This window comes from Sceloporus undulatus, unplaced genomic scaffold (genome assembly GCF_019175285.1).
Source record: "Sceloporus undulatus isolate JIND9_A2432 ecotype Alabama unplaced genomic scaffold, SceUnd_v1.1 scaffold_15, whole genome shotgun sequence".
NCBI classification, from domain to species: Eukaryota; Metazoa; Chordata; class Lepidosauria; order Squamata; family Phrynosomatidae; genus Sceloporus; species Sceloporus undulatus.
In genome coordinates this window covers 1871256-1887715 of record NW_024802937.1, presented here as the reverse complement: position 1 = coordinate 1887715, position 16460 = coordinate 1871256, and the positions used below count along the sequence as shown (strand labels likewise).

Genomic DNA, 16460 nt, shown 5'->3' with positions numbered 1-16460 from the left:
GGCTTAAAATGCACCACAGCTGTGCCTCAGCTTCCACAGCTGCATGGCAGCGGACGTTGCAATTAAAGCCTGACTGCAAACTGCACATGTTCCAAGACCCCAACTCACTATGCGACGGAGCTTTTAAATGGGCAACTTAAAGTAGCGGCGTAGCAATTCTGGTGTACCGGTGCAGCAGCTCTCATGGCTTCTTCCACTTCTCGATATGTGTCAGCATTCAGGTAGGACTGCTCCAGTTTCTGCAGTTACTCCAGTTTCTGGGACCATATAGCTATAATGTCAGCCGTCTCGGTATGAGACCAAGACGTCCCCCTGCCTTTTTTCGGGGTGCTGGTGGATGGCTGAGCCATCCTGCCTGGTGGCAAAGGGGAGCCGCCACACAGCTGTGCCAGGAGCAGCCGAACTGTGCCCGTTCCCAGGTGAGAATGGCGCAAGAATGTGTGTAGGGGGTCACTTTAAATCCCAAACTTTCCCTTTTCACTTTCTACAACCAAAACATCCGCCGGCAAAAGTTACAACTTCCCGCGGTTCTAGCAACGCATGCACACAAGTGGCTCTAGGATTAGGGTTACGAGGCTTAAAATGCGACGCAGCTGTGCCTCAGCTTCCACAGCTGCATGGCAGCGGACGTTGCAATTAAAGCTTGGCTGCAAACCACGCATGTCCCGGGAACCCGACCCATTATGCGACGCAGCTGACACGGAGTTTTTAAACCGGCAACTTATATTTGCGGCGTAGCAATTCTGACGTATCGGTGCAGGGGCTTACAGACAGAGCTGCGCAGGTACGCATCAAACAGAAAAGAAGCGGAAAAAAGCAGCACCTTTTTAATGCTGCTTCTTCCCGCTTGGGGCGTGCGGGGGGCGTGTTCATGACGGCATTCAGGTAAAGCCCGTCTGAAGGCTCTACCTTCATGACGTCATGAGTACATCCCTTTTTGCCCGTCTGTAACCCGCCATTGTTTTGTTATGGTACAAATGGGATGGGACACATTCAATCAATACAGGATGAGGTGCCCCCTACTCAGACCACAGATGTGCAGATAAATGAATAGTGGCCGGCCGTGGTGGCTCAGTGGTCATCTAAATACATTCTGTACAGTCTCTGCTATGTTCACAGAACACCACCCACTCTTTTGCTGTATTCATATTTCCAGAAGAGAATCTTAGCAGAATATGATGAATATCAGCCTTACACCAGTCAAAAAGCTTCTTACATCGGCCTGTTTTAAGGCAAGATTTACACTCTGCTCACCAAGGTGTAAGTGAATCAACTGAAGGCAATAGACCTCTTGTTTTCAAAGATCTCCTTCCACATTCCTATTAGCTACTGGCTGCCCTCCATTCTGCTAATGTAAGGGATATGGGAGGCAGGAGATCATAACCGAGTTTCTGGCTTAACATGAAAGAGCTATATGCTGGCTTATTCTTTCTTTATGAGTCCAGGTTTGTAATGGGAGCAATAAGGCAGGATAACAAGTTCAGAGAATATTCCTGGCAGGTCCTTTCTGATTTGTTTAGCTGGCTGCAAGAATGAACGGACACAGAATCCTGGCTAGAATTCTAGAATCCTGGCTTTTTGTTCCATCTGAATGCTGCCAAATGTGAGCAGGACATGGGGTAAACCTGGAGTAAAACTTTGTGCACTGCCACCTTCTGAGACACACCACCTACCTGACTTACCTCCTCTCATTCTTTAGTATCTGCATCAGAAATCCTGATCTACCTGCTGCTCCTTTCAGAACTGAGGTGGGTGGCAGCCACAGAAATCCCCTTTTTAGTAGGTGCCACAGCTATGGCACAATCTCTGGGAACACTCAAAAGGCATCTGCTTTACTTGTTTTTGAGTGCCAAGACATCGTATGTTCTCCATATCTTTCAAAAACAGAAATGCAAAAGTTTTATTTCTGTCTTCCTAGTTTTATTACTTTTAAAAATAATTTCACTTATATATGTTATTGGGGTTTTGAGGGGGATTTTGATGTTTTGCCTTTTAGACATTTAAATGCATTAACTATTTAAGTATCTATTGCTGTGTCATTATAGTGTTAATGGCTGTGTTACAAAAAATGTTAAACATCTTGGAAATTCTTAACAAAAGTAGGGTTATAATCTTGCATAAGTGGAACACTGTGTTTGGATGAAGTTTATCTATTTCCATGAATCTTTCTATTAGGAGATGTGAAACAGGTCTTCCATAAGCAAAAGGAGACCTGATGCCCATGGAAGGGCACCTTCCATCCTAAGACACTGGTGTCTGCAACTTTAGTATCTGCATCAGAACAAATTTGTTAAACAAATTTGCTAAACAAATTAGTTGCTTGGCTGCAACTAATTTTTTCAAAAATATTTCTATTGCTTTATGCATATGCAATAATATTTCTTCTGACTGAATAGATGAACCTTGAGCAATATTCCTCAAACATTTAGCATGTAAATTGTACCCAAGAAAACATTAGAAGTCATGTCTGCATTACTATACATACTTATAAAACTAGTGTTTATTAATGAAGTCTCTTTATTCAAGGCAATAGTTTGGAGCATGATTTTGTTAAAATTGGTTAACAGGTTTTAATTGACTATTTGAAACTAGGATAATCTTTTTCTTTTCATTATAACTTTCATGAGCAGGAGGAAAAAAGATTTTAGTTAGAACAGCTTTACTTGTTTCAAAATTATATTTTAAAAAAATCAGGGAAATGTTGCCATCTGAAGAAAGAACCAGCTTCTCACTTCCTGGTAGGATAATGGGTGTAGATCAGCGGAGGTGTGGATTTCAGTATCACAGCAAGCTGTGTTTTATTCAGAATTTTAACTATAGCATTCAAAATGTGTTCTGTAACCACATGGAGACCATGTCATAGGGAACAGCTTGTAGGAGGGAGATTGTGAGGTAGGGTAATGGGGGAGAGAATCAGAAAAAAAATAGAAAACAAGCTTCTCCTTATATAAGGTGACCACAGCAGAGCTCTAATTTTATATTCCTGTAAAAGGCAACATTGATAATGAAACTCTTGGTCTTCCCACTGCTCTTGATAAAAGAATGAACATGAGCAACAACAGCATGGTTGGGAAAGTGTGCAGTTTGACCCAGAGTGGGAAAATATTTTTTCTAGTACAGAAACTAGGTGAAAAGTGTACAATAATTCTCACCCACCTCCAAATCTTATAGCAATCATATTGCAATGCCTTTCTAATGCAGCATTCCTAAGTGGAGAAAGGAGACCTGTCCTTTGTGGATTTGGAAGGCATTATGAAAAAGTTCTCAGAACTGAGAATGGTTTGAGGGACCCCAAATGAGCACAGAAGGACTTTCTCAGCGGCAGTCCATGTTCTGTGACAAGGATGGGACTCTCTTGATGTTGTTGGACTACAGCTCCAAGAATTCATCATCATTGGCTGTGCTGGGTAGGATGGGTGGAAGTTGCAGTCCAATAACATACGGAGGACTGCCCATTCTCCACGGTTGCCCCATGGACTGTACCAGCTAAGCCACTAAAACCAAAGTGAACATAAAATACAAGAATTCTGAAAGTACTAACACTTTCTCTCTGCAGCATACACCTACATCTGACATCTGTTTAATTTGAGCTTCCCCCCACCATTGTTAAATCAGTGTACTTTTATTAAGCTGAAAATTATCAACAGAGTTCTTTATGCTGTTTCTAAAAGTTTTTAAACAAAAACTTCTCTACTAAAATTAGTTTCATTATTCATACTGATCTATTTTAACCCTTTAGGATTAGCATTTATGCTATTCGAATATAGTATCTCTCTTGCTTGTTTATTTGTCTATTAAATTTATATACCACATTTCTCCTGACAATGGGATTCCAATCAGTTAGTGTGCTTAGTGTAGCACTCCAAGCATGTGATTTTTTTTTGAAATTATATAATGTGTACCCTACAATACTTTACAGATGAAAACTGGGACATATGTGGCCAGCAACATCAGAATGTGGTCAAGATGGCAAAAGGTTTTAATGAGGAAGAACACACAAGCTAGGAATGCATGCAATACAGGGCCCTTCCACATTTGCTGGGGTTAGGAACACAGGTACCCAATGAAAGGGGGAAGAAAGTCGAATTTGGCTGGAGGACCTACAAATGCCTCTCTAGGATTCTCTAGGTCCTCTAGTGTCTGGTGAAAGTTGGCCAAAGAGACATGCTGGAGGACCTAGATATTCCTAGAGAGAACATACATTGGGTCCTTGTTATCCACTGGGGTTTGGTTCCAGGATCCCCCGTGGATAACAAAAAATGTGGATGCTCAAGCCTTATTAAATATAATGGCATAGCAAAATGATGTCCCTTATATAAAATGGAAAATCAAGGTTTGCTATTTGGAATTTATACCTTTTTAAAAATATTTTGAAGCTGTGGATGTTTGATCCCGTTGATTAAAAAAAATAGTTGGATAAGGAGAGGCGACTGTATTAATCAAATTTGCAAGTGTGGAGGCAAAACTGTAGTTAGCTTTTGCCTGAACCTACTGGGGAGGGTTAGATTCTATCTTCTCCTCTGCTCTTCCCTTTTGCTGAATTAATTGAATGCAAATTACTTAGCACTTTGAACTCAGTTTGCAGCAACTAAAGTAAGCCTGAGGACAAAGGAGAGAAACTGTGACATTTTAAAAGTAGCTGAAAAAGTGGGATGTCAGAGGATTAACAGGAACTGTCTCTGCCAAATTGGTACAGTACAGTTGGAAACTATGTATATTGTTAGTAAGAAAACAATTTTACAAGGATTTTTTCTGGACATTTTGGTGAGAATCTTTGTCAAAATGAACAAAGCTGATCTGTGAATATTTTGATTTATTAATAAAAAGTAACCATAAAGACTTCAAAACTCTGAGGGGAACTTATGTCATGGTTCCCAATGTAACCAAAGAAACAGAGAAAGCAGTTTCCTTGGTGATGTTCAAAAACAGCCATATGCTGGTTCACTTACCAGCCAGTCATAATGAAAAGAATAGAAAACTTGCTCTAGGGAAAGGTGGAGTAGGCTGGATGCAGCCTATAGACCTTGTTTTGCCTATACCCTTGAAACAGAGGACATTTACATTTTCCTATACCAGAAGTAATAGCTTGATCTTCCTAAATATTTGTCTCTAGGATTAAGAATATCGGTTTATGTTTTCTTAATCGTTTCTACACTTTTTATACTACAGTGTAAAAATGTATAGTATAGGGCCTAAATACCTTAAGGTCACAGGTCCCATCTGATTTTGGAAACTAAGCAGGGTCAGCTATAGTTAGTGTCTAGATGGGAGACAGCCAAGGAATATCAGATACTGTAGGATATATTTCAAGAGAAGGAACTGGAAAAGACTCTTCTAAGTATTGCTTGCTTGGGAAAACTCTAAGAAATTCATGAGGTCATAATAAGTCAACAGGTGACATAAAGGCACATGCACACGCACACATACCTATAAAAATGTGAACCTGTTTAATATTTTTATTTCATCATTTGTCTTCACATTGAGTCCAATGGATTATACACCACAACGCAATATATATTAGTAATAGGAAACAGGGCTTAAAGAATATAGTGATGTAAAAATGTAACTGATAACAGTGTCACGGAAATCAAATCAGCCCAAAGGCTGTGATAGAGGGGAATTCACTGAAAAGTAAAAGAAAAAACAGAGGAGACTAAGCATGTCTTCTAAAGTACAGGGTCCTACAATCTAGGCCACATCCTGCATCCCAGCCAACTGGATATCTGATGACAATGAGACATGGTGCTAAACCTTAGATTTAAAAAGCAGTAATACAATGCAGCAAACATTTATGCAATCCATTTGAACCACAAGGGAGAATAACCATGTGCTTGAAACATAATGCATATGGTCTGCTATAAACTAACAGACCAGGAACAGATGGGTTGGGTTTAATTTCATTTATAAAATTCATACCAGGTAATTGTGGGCCAAATATGGTCTGCAGGCTACATGTGGCCTCCAGAATCTTTATTGTGGTCCATCAGTACACCCAGATTTATTATTATTATTTCACTTCCTTATTTTGAAAACTGGTATTCACTTACTGAACTAGAGGGCATCAAACTGCTAAATGCACTATATTCAGTGGGTTAGTCAATATCGTGGTTAGTTTTGTTTATTTAAGTTAAAATCAATAGTTATCAATTTACATACATTTGAGTACTTACTGATAATTAATTAAGGAGTGGAGCAATTTTATTTGCTAATAATGAGTGGTAAGATTTTAATGAATTTTATAAAATTTAATGAATAACTAACCCTTAATTAATTTCATCTCATTTTCAAGCTACTTTACATACATGTAGAACCCTTGAAGAACCCAAAAGTAAACCCTTGAGTACTTGAATTCGAAGATATAGCCATGTTGGTCTCTAGAATAGTATGTAGAGAGATCTTGTAGCATCTTTGCAACTAACTGAAAGAAAGAAGTTGGCCAATGCATCTGAGGAAGTAAACTGAAGCCTATGAAAGCTCGTGCTGCCAATTTCTTTCTTTCAGTTAGTCACAAAGGTGCTATAAGATCCATTAAATACTTGGCCAACCTCTAACAGTTATTCTGAAAGTGATTGAAACCAGTTGTCTACCTCTAGTGTAAAAGTTTCAAAATGTGGCAGATATCACCTCACTTTTAGCAAGGCTTAACACATCCGATCTGGACTATACACCAGTATATGTACTGGCAAAGGAGGTAAATAACCCTTATTTGCAATATTACAGCCAGTACTTCTGTACTAAAAGCTACTGTGCTGTAGCGTGGTGTAGTGTGGAGACCAGAGTTCAAATGCCCACTCAGCCCTGAAAACCACTGAGTTGCCTTGGGCAAGTCCTTTTTTTCAGCCTCAGAGGAAAGCGATAGCAAACCCCATCTAAAAAGACCCTGCCTAGAAAATCCCATGAAAACCCCAAACCTTGGGGTTGCTGTAAACAGGAAATAACTTGAAGTCACAAAACAACAACAACAATCTGTACTCAACCCTGTTCAACCCCATAGTTTCTAATGCAGACATCCCAGTTTCAGTTCTCAGTTTAAATGTTATGCCTTTACAAATGGCTGTTTTAAAACTTTCTTACTTGAGGGTGGTGAGTTCTGTAAGTGATGGCTGGGTGGCCTTGAGATAGCTTTCCCTTCGTGCAGCAATCTTTGGAGACAGCTTTGGGCTGGTATCAGAATCCCCACTATCGTCATCCCCCATGGCTTTGATATAACTACCACTACGCATTCGTCGGCATGGGATCTCATCATCTTTGCCACATGGAGTGTACCCAGACCATTCATCTTGAGGAACCTACAATACAGACAAAACACACTATTATTTTATGCACAAATAATTCTCTTTTCTTTATTTCCTTTCAGATGTTATTCTGAAATGCAGTTAAAAGCATAGGAAACAAAAGGAAAGATGAATACTACATTATGATAAGACCACTGATTAAGGGCAAAAAGAAACTCACTGATTGCGGTCCTTAATATGTCACAGCTAAACTTGAAAGGCAACATATGTATAAAATAGTCTAAGGAGAAGCTCACTAGTATTGAACGTAGAAGTGAACACTGTGTAGACAAATCACAGTCAGAAAAAAAAGTATCCATACTTGATTGGAATTTATCAGAAACCTCACAAGTTTCATAACCACAATGCCATAAAATTGTTTTAAAATGAGTTGCCCTTGTTTTTTTCTCATATATTAGTTCACTGCTGATAATATTTGCTTTACTTTGCAAGTTTGTAAGTTTGCTTTGGAGTTACATATCATACACACCTTTATTGCCATGTACAATTGCTTAAGATGATTTTTATGTAGATTTTTAGAGTTATTAAGTTCAAAAAGAAGCAGCAGCATATTTTCAGGTGTTACTTGTCATATAATGTGGGGAAATTCTTGGGAACAATTATCAATGACATTCCAGAACTCATACACTTCTACAAAAGTTGAAATCAATTTGCCCATATTCTTTCCAACATTATGTACTCTCATCTTGTTGCATTATATCAGAAGTGGGAATCACACAGGCTTCCAGATGTTGTTGGGCTACAATTCCCATCATTCCTCCTTATTAGCTGTACCAGCGAGGGCTGGTGAGACCTGTAGTCCAAAAATGCCTGGAGAGCAATGATTCCCAAGATGGCTTTAGATAAAGGAGAAACAAAGTAAGACCTACTGAGAATGTTTATTGTGCTTCTACATTTGTACTGATCAATAAGATTGTGAAAGATGTTCAGATGCAACTAGATTGTCTTCCTCCACAGACTCATTTAAATTCTTCTTCGCTGCCTGTACATGAAAGGGCTGTCACCTAAAAATGGCGTTCAGAGAATAGTATAAATAGATGGTATCAAATCTTTAGCCTAAGCAGCAGCTTCTATGATTCAAAAGTAGTGAGTGGGTGCTTGCTAAATAGCCTGGCACTAGTCTGGCTAAGAAAGAGATATAGTTAAAGGTAATGATTCAAAGGTAGTTGAACTGGTTCAGCTTTTTTCAAGTCTGTTACAAAGGAGAGAGGGACCTCTTTATTTAATACATCAAACCATCTAAAGACTCTCTTTACTACCCAGGCAAGAAAGGCTTGGGGCATGATTGCTGTGTACTGCAAATTCTGGATGACTCAAAGGTGATAGATGTGAAGATGTTCCTTCTTTTTCTTAGCTTACAGAAAAAATGTGGTTGCATATAAGGAAGAACTACAATGTAAGAAAAATTAACACTCACACAACATAATAAACAGAATGGAAAATTCTGCTGCCTTGGATGCACACACAGAACATGATATGGAAGTGGTTGACCTGCTTTCTTCAGTTTTGAAAAATATCCTGCTTGCACAATGAGAATCTCCAATGCATGTAGGGAGGATTTCAATGCAGGATCTCCAGCTAGAGCATTCCCATTAAAAGAATGAAAGAAAAGAGTAATGTAATTCCAACTTTCATAACACAGTTTTCTTACACAGGCTGGTACTGGAGACTTATGATGACTTTCATAATAAACTAATATATTTAATAGATGATAGAACCATGTACACAGTACTAATCCCTAAGAAAAAAATCAAGCTAGTCTTCCAGTTGGTATATTCAACTGCAAACAAGGCTATTTTTACCAACAACACATAGTAGAATATGACATCCCATGCTAGAATGAAAACAGGGATAATTTTATTGGTTACAGCTGGATCTGGGTCCAAGCTTCAGTAAACCTGTCTGCCTGTCGATGGAAACAAACTCGCTCTAGGCCACCTGCTGGGTACATGTCTGGAATTACAGACACACAGTTCTACATGGGTGGAAACCACAGTATGGTTCTTCTGCCACCCGGGTGTGAAGCACAGCCACCTATTTTAAGTTGGCCACACCTCAAAGTCCTGTAAGGGCTTATCACGCCTGACAGATAAACAAACCCTGTCTCCCCCACCAAACCCTATGCTAAAACCACCTTGAAGTTGTGAAGTCAAATTCTAATCCTGTACTTTTCAATAATCTGTTAGGTCAGAACTGCATAGCTATGAGAGGGGTGAGTAGAGACAAAATAATGGAGGGACCACTGAAACCTAGCTTATGAAGACAGGCACCGGACCAGAGTGAAGACTTTACAGAGGCAAAATCAGAGAGCTCAAATGACTGCAGGAATGAAGGAGTGGATGGAAAATGCAAGCACATATATTGTAAATCTATATTTAAAATTCCTCTTTTTACCCTGGCCTTGTGTTCAGGAAGAAAATATTGCTCTGTACAATTCTTAGTTGCAAGATCTCTTTACCTGCATATCATTCAATATGACCAACTGTAACCAGAACTGGACACTAATATTATCTAATAACCTAAGGAGAAAATTGCTCAGATTTATTTTCTGCATTGAAGACAGAATCTGGGGAGATAACTGAGACATCTATTTAAGAAAGTAGACTTAAATCTATGGCAGCTCATGCTGACAATTTCCCCCCTTCATTTAGTCTCAAAAGTGCTACAAGAGCTCTCTACATACAGTAGTTTCCATATGTTCAACATGATGACATGAATGAGTTGCTTGGAGAAGAAAGCCCCTAACCCAGGGGTAGGCAACCTGCGGCCTGCGGGCCGGATGCGGCCTGGCAAGGCCTTGGGACCGGCCCCAGCCTGGTCCTGCTGCCGATTGCCGCCGGAGCCTTTGGAGTCTCGCACGAGGGGCATGGTGGGGCAATTGTCTATAGAAGCCTCAGAAACATGCATTTATCTTAACATTTTTTAAAAAAATCAGCAATTTTTTTTGCGTGTCCTCCATTTTTTATTTTAAAAGTGCCCTCCATTTGGAAATTTTGTCCTACATTTGTCCTAGTTTATTTATTTATTTAATTTTTAAAAAAAATTATTTATTTTTTGGCTTCGGCCCCCCAGTTGTCTGAGGGACAGCAACCCGGCCCCCGGCTCAAAAGGGTTGCCTACCCCTGCCCTAACCATTTGTTTGTCCATCTTGGCTGAATAGTACTGCCAGAGAAGGGCTGAGTAACTGTGTGCTGGAAGTTGTAAATGCTTCTTTGAAAGGGGCTATATTCCAATCTATCAGCAACAAGCAACTGTAAAACCATTGTTGAAGAAACTTTCACTGGACCTCAACACTCTAGATAAATCTTAGCAAGTTTCTAATATCCCCTTTTGAAGGTCTTAGAGCAAGTGGTGGTATCCCATCTCCAGGCTTCTTGGGAACTGTTGTTCAGCCTCATGACTGTTCACCATCATGACTAGTAGCCTTTGGGAAACCACAGGGACTGCTCCCCTTGCTTTTCAACAGCTACATGAAGTCACTGAAGGAAGTTGTCTGGAATTTTGGGTTGGTTGCTATTAAAATGCTGATAATATCCAACTCTTCCCCTCTTTTACAACTGATACCATGAAAGCTGTGGAAGTTTTGAATCATTGGTTGGATGCAGTGAAAGATCTGATGTGGGTGAATAAACTAATGTTCAGTCTATATGGAAGTTGTGCTGGAAGGTTAACTTGAGATTGCAAGTACAACCTGTTCAGGATGCGGTTGCACTTCCTCTGAAAGATCAGGCTCATAGCTTAGTGCTCTTGGACCCAGCACTGCCCCTGGAGGCCATGTAACTGCCTTTGCCCACCTTTAGTTGCTACACTGGCCGTGCCCCTTCCTAGGGAGACCCAATTTGACAACAGTGCTTAATATCTTTATTACCTCCTACATTAGATTACTGCTATGTGGTCTACATGGGAATACCTTTGAAAATAAGCTACAGCAGTCACTAAACTATTCTCAGTTGTTTGTTTTGATACCATATAATACTAGCATTGTAACAATTGCACCAGCTTCCAATTTGCTTCCAAATTCAATTCAAGCTCCTGGTTTTGACCTATAAAGCCCTAAGTGGATTAGGGCCAAGATACCTGAAAGACCACTTCCTTCCATTTAAGTCTGCCCTAAAGCCAAGATCCTCAGCAGAGGCTATAATAATAATAATAATAATAATAATAATAATAATAAATTTTATTTCTACCCCACCCTTCCATGGATATGATCAAGGTGGCTTACAAAATTTATAAAACATTTCAATACAGGATTAAAATACAGTATAACAGTTAAAAAAATTACTACAAAAAACAGGAACAGGAAGACAATAAAATACAAATGCCAAGTTACATGCCTGCACAATGCAAGGCTTGGTCAGTGGGTACCCGTAGTAAGGCTTCCTCTGTAGAAGCACTTGACTATGGAATTCCTTCTCAAGGGAAGTCAGGCTGACTCCATCTCTTTTGAATTTCAAGTAGACAGCTAACACTGTGCTACTTCACATAGCCTTCTGTTCTTAAATTAGGGATAGCTACTTGCCTGTTTTAACTGCCTGCGGTTTACAAACTGTTTTAAAGAGGAGTTTTTAATCTGCTTTTATTCAGATATTCAATATTTTATATGTTTTTATCCACTGTACATCACCTCAGAGACTCTGGTGAGTTTTGAAATGATGCTCATGTCATGTGGCAAGATACATGTGGTTCTCATTCTTAACCTAACATTTCTTGCTTGTCAACACACACACACACACACACACACACACACACACACACACACATTCAGCTTAGAAGGCATCCTTCTAAGGCCATCTCTCAGGAGAGTTTTAGTTGTGTATTCCTTCATGGCAAGGAGTTGGACTAGATGACCCTTGCAGTTTCTTCCAGCTGTAAAATTCTATGGATCCTAAATATTCTTAAAGCTGTTCAGCAAGACCTTCTACTTCATCCTGTGGCACCAGATCTTTGCATGTAGTTTCTTACTCTCATCTTTTGGTCAATGCCCATTCAGTTCTCCAACAAGTCTGCTAACCCTTGGATAAATTGTGTTGACATAAGTCTACACAATTTATCCATTAAATTTGAAAATGTAAAGAATACTGTTCCACTTTTACAATAAATCCAAAATGTGTAATTATCACCAAATAAATACAAAATGCATTAAAATGATTAAAACAGCCCAGATTTTAAAATAATGCACTCTGTTTTACAAGCACTTATAGACTTTAAGAATTTATATATACAAATTCAAAAAATAAACCTTTTTCTCTTGTAACACAGGCAAAGATGTTCTTTTCATTCAGTAGCCAAATTACAATCTAGGAATGTTTGGAAGAAGGGGTTCACATTCCAGCAATGGATGGAGCTAAAGGCAGGGGCAAAACAAACCTGGGATGATCAGATGTAATGTGAACATGTTCCCACCAAATAGAGAAAATACAACTCGGGTCTCAGTCCAACAGCTTTCAGGCATAGAAGCATAGCTCGATTTTATGCATGTCTGCTTTGGAGTAACTCCCACTGAAATTTCCTGGGTGACAAATCAGAGCTCAGTTCCACACAAGAACTTCCACACTTCAAATGAAAACTCAGAATTGAAACTAATTCCAATCAATAGCTTTGCCCATTTTAAATAGCCTCTCATATCTGATCAGTGACTGGATATAACAGCAGAGGCTTGCAGTCAGATATGAGAACTGCTACAGGAGGAAGCTGGGCCAGATACTGAATGTTGCCAATTCCAGTCTTCATACACACACATAACAATAGCAACTGCAACTGCAATAGCATTTACATTTCTATATTGCTTATCAGTGAACTCAGCACTCTCTAAGTAGCTTACAATCTGTAAGCCAATTGCTCCCAACAAGCTCATTTTACTGAGCTACAAAAGGATGGAAGGCTGAGTCAATGCTGGTGCCCTGGGACTAAACTCACAACCTTGTAGCTGAAGTCCTGGCATTTAACCACTATGCCTCCAGGGCTCCATACTGACTTTAGAAGGTTTAAATAATCTCTCTTACGCACTGAAAAAAGTAGGTGAATATGTTCATGCGGTTAGCCTCTTGGCAATAGTGAGCCCTGCAGCAAAGCATCCCACTCACAAGGAAGAGTTCTATATGTATACAGCACATGCAAGGAGCCCTGTCCTATGTGGTATGAATGTACAGACAACAGGAAAGTGTATTTGTCAGAGAATAGTGGAAACAGCCATTGCGGATAACAGCTGTAGGATTAGCCCAAACTATTAAACACTTGTTAAATTTATGGTGTGTGTGTGTGTGTGTGTGTGTGTGTGTGTGTAAGAGAGAGAGAGAGAGAGAATGTGCACAAGCCTTGCTACTGACAGATGTGCACAATGTGTACCTGAAGCAAGAATGGAAAGTTCCAAAGCAAAGCAAGCTATCTATACAGTTAGAAAGGATTACATATGTTGGAAAGGACCATATACATTCTGTCAGTTCTAACAGGGCCATGTTTTCTCTGTCTCAAGGAATCCAACTTTTGCATGCTGCACTACACAACATATATCTACCTACAATAGCCCACTGAGAGCCTATTATACAGATGCCCCTGATTTCATTGTAAAAGCATTTATTGCCAGGATAGCTCAAATATACTCCTGGTGTAACCCTGATGCTGGCATTTGACTGGTATATCCTGACCTAATAAGACTGTCAAATACTATACTAATACAAACAATGAATGATGCACTACCATTTGAACAAATGGAGAAAACCTCAGTTATTTTACAGGTTGCATATGACAAAGATTATAATAATACTTCAAATAATTTATTAATATTAACTTCCAGAATATGTATCTTATCCTTTCTTTCAGCAGTTCAGCTTGCTGTACATTGTTATCGTCTTGCTCTATTTGTCTTCATAAGAAAGCTCTGAGATACTCTAGCTTGAGAGAAGTAATATGATCACCCCAAGAGGTTTGCGCCTGAGTGGGAATTGGAATCTGGGACTCCCTGGTTCTAGTTCAATATTCTAATGATAATCCCACACTTGCTTATTAAAGCATGAATGAATCCCACACTAACAGAAGGCTATATTTTTACTGACAGAAATGAGGATTAGCAATAAGAGAGAAAACAAATTAAGATAAATCTCTCTTTCAGCAAGAAAAACTCTCAGTTTTATTAAAATGACTTTTTCATCTTTCAATCATGAAATAAAATTGTGTGCTGAGAGTATTCTGTGTTATTCAAGAGATTATTAATGGAAATTGGTGTGCAGTCTTCTTGGGGAGAGTTTGAAAATTCAATGCAGAGTTCAAGAATTAGTGTATATTTTAATGCAAATAAACTGTAATTAAAATAAAAAGACAAGACTGCTAACCTTTTCAACAACAACAAAAAAACTTTTACAATTATGATAAAACCCTTTCCATTGCCCATATGTGCACTGAGGATCTATGATATATATTAAAACATAACAATCTGAAAGGAATTCTCTTTTCCTTCCTCAAATATTATTTTTTAGTTTTCCTTCACAAAACAGACAATTTATTCATTGCAACACTGTGAGCAATTAATGATTTAATAATATTTGGCAGTGTAAGGAACATGGTCTCCTATTTTCCTTTGAATTTACTTTAGTCTAACTGTGATAAAATCAATTAATTATCTCCATAGCAACAACAACAAAAATCACTGAAGTATTATTGGAGATGTTTGAAAAGAACCCTTGCTCTAAATAAGGCAAACTAAAAATAAAGCCTACAATAAAAGGGGGAAAAGGGTGATGTTCATGCAAGAGTGCTCATAATAAATTCACACACTGGTAAAAATGCAAAATAAATTGCACCTTCTCCTAAAATAGTTTCTTTATGCACTAAGGTTTCCTTCCCCTTATAATTGCTATGAGCTTACCTTGTAAGGTGAAAAACTAAGCAGGCTGTCCTTGTGGCACAATAAGTTCATTATTCATCTCAGTTTTGTAATGGTTTATTGCAGCTGAGAACATTTAAGCTCCTTTTGGGCTTTTCCAATGCAAATGTGGGTGACTTTGGAAGTAAACACTAGATCTGGGGAGGAGGGGAGTGGTTGGACATCACTCACACTGGAAGACGTGTAACTGGAGCTTTCTATTAGTATGCAAATACTTAATGAAATGAAATTACACAAGTGAAAAACAATGCAGATCTTAGTTCAGACCTTGACAATTTGGGATTTATTAGCTAACCTTATGCCTGCTTTAATGCCACCCGCCACAACCATTCAAATGGTGACTTCTTCTCACTACTGTCTTTTTCCTTGACACAGCCATTTAGAAAAATGAAAAAGAGCACATTTTATGCTTGCTACTAAGACTGATCTTGTAAAATATACAGAAATGCACCAAAAAGATATGAAGAAATATGAGTTAGGCATGTATGTTTGATTATTGTCAAAACTGGAGATTAAAACCCCCCCACATTAAATAAAGAATTTAAGAATACATCTGTATGAAAATAATTCTTATACGATGCATACAAGTGTGTGGCACACGCTCCAAGAATATTTTTAAACCACTAGTTAATTTGATTTCTCTCAGCTACAACAGATGGTAATAGCAACCCTTAGCCATGATGCACACAAAACATATAAACTCCACAGCCCTCAGAAATATATGCAAAATGTTCCAAATTAAAGCTCATATAACATTCTGAAATCTCTCCAAACCATTAGATTTAACCTTGTGGGATTTTCATTGTGATCTATTTTAAACTCAGTTCATTTGACTGATATTTTTGAACACACCTTTATCTGATGACACATCGATTTTAACAGCTTAGAAAAGTTAGTTGCATTTATAATTTAGACCCCACTTTTCAAAATACTTTTCTAAAGCAGCTTACATTAAAAGCAACGAGGAAACAACAATAAAATATAACTTTAAAAACCAAACAAAACACTAGAATAAATAGTGTTAGAAACCAACCACCTTAAAAATAATGAAGCCAGTAACAACAACCTTCCAAGATAAAAATGCGTTCAAATACTCTCCCAAAAATGGAAAGGGAAAGAGCCTGTCAGAACTCCCTGGGGAGAGATTTCCACATCATGGTGTCACTGCTGAGAAGGTCCTAGTCTTCATACGTGCCAATAAAGTATCCTATGGACAACAGGACACTTGAATCTGACATTAAAACCTAGGCACTTTAAAAGATCAACAAGACTAAAGTACCTTATCT

General features: G+C 38.6%; 1 protein-coding gene across 5 annotated transcripts in view; it reads right to left on the bottom strand.

Moving 5' to 3' along the window:
- The window catches only part of LOC121917319 (disks large-associated protein 1-like), a 412347-nt gene that overhangs the window by 121570 nt on the left and 274317 nt on the right, over positions 1-16460 (bottom strand). For 4 of the 5 annotated variants that reach the window (XM_042443197.1, XM_042443195.1, XM_042443196.1 and 1 more), the window contains one exon: positions 7075-7289. In XM_042443197.1, the coding sequence (XP_042299131.1) occupies positions 7075-7289 (215 nt within the window). Of the gene's footprint in view, positions 1-7074; positions 7290-15156; positions 15261-16460 lie in introns of those variants that run through there. The other variant, XM_042443199.1, reaches the window with a different exon arrangement.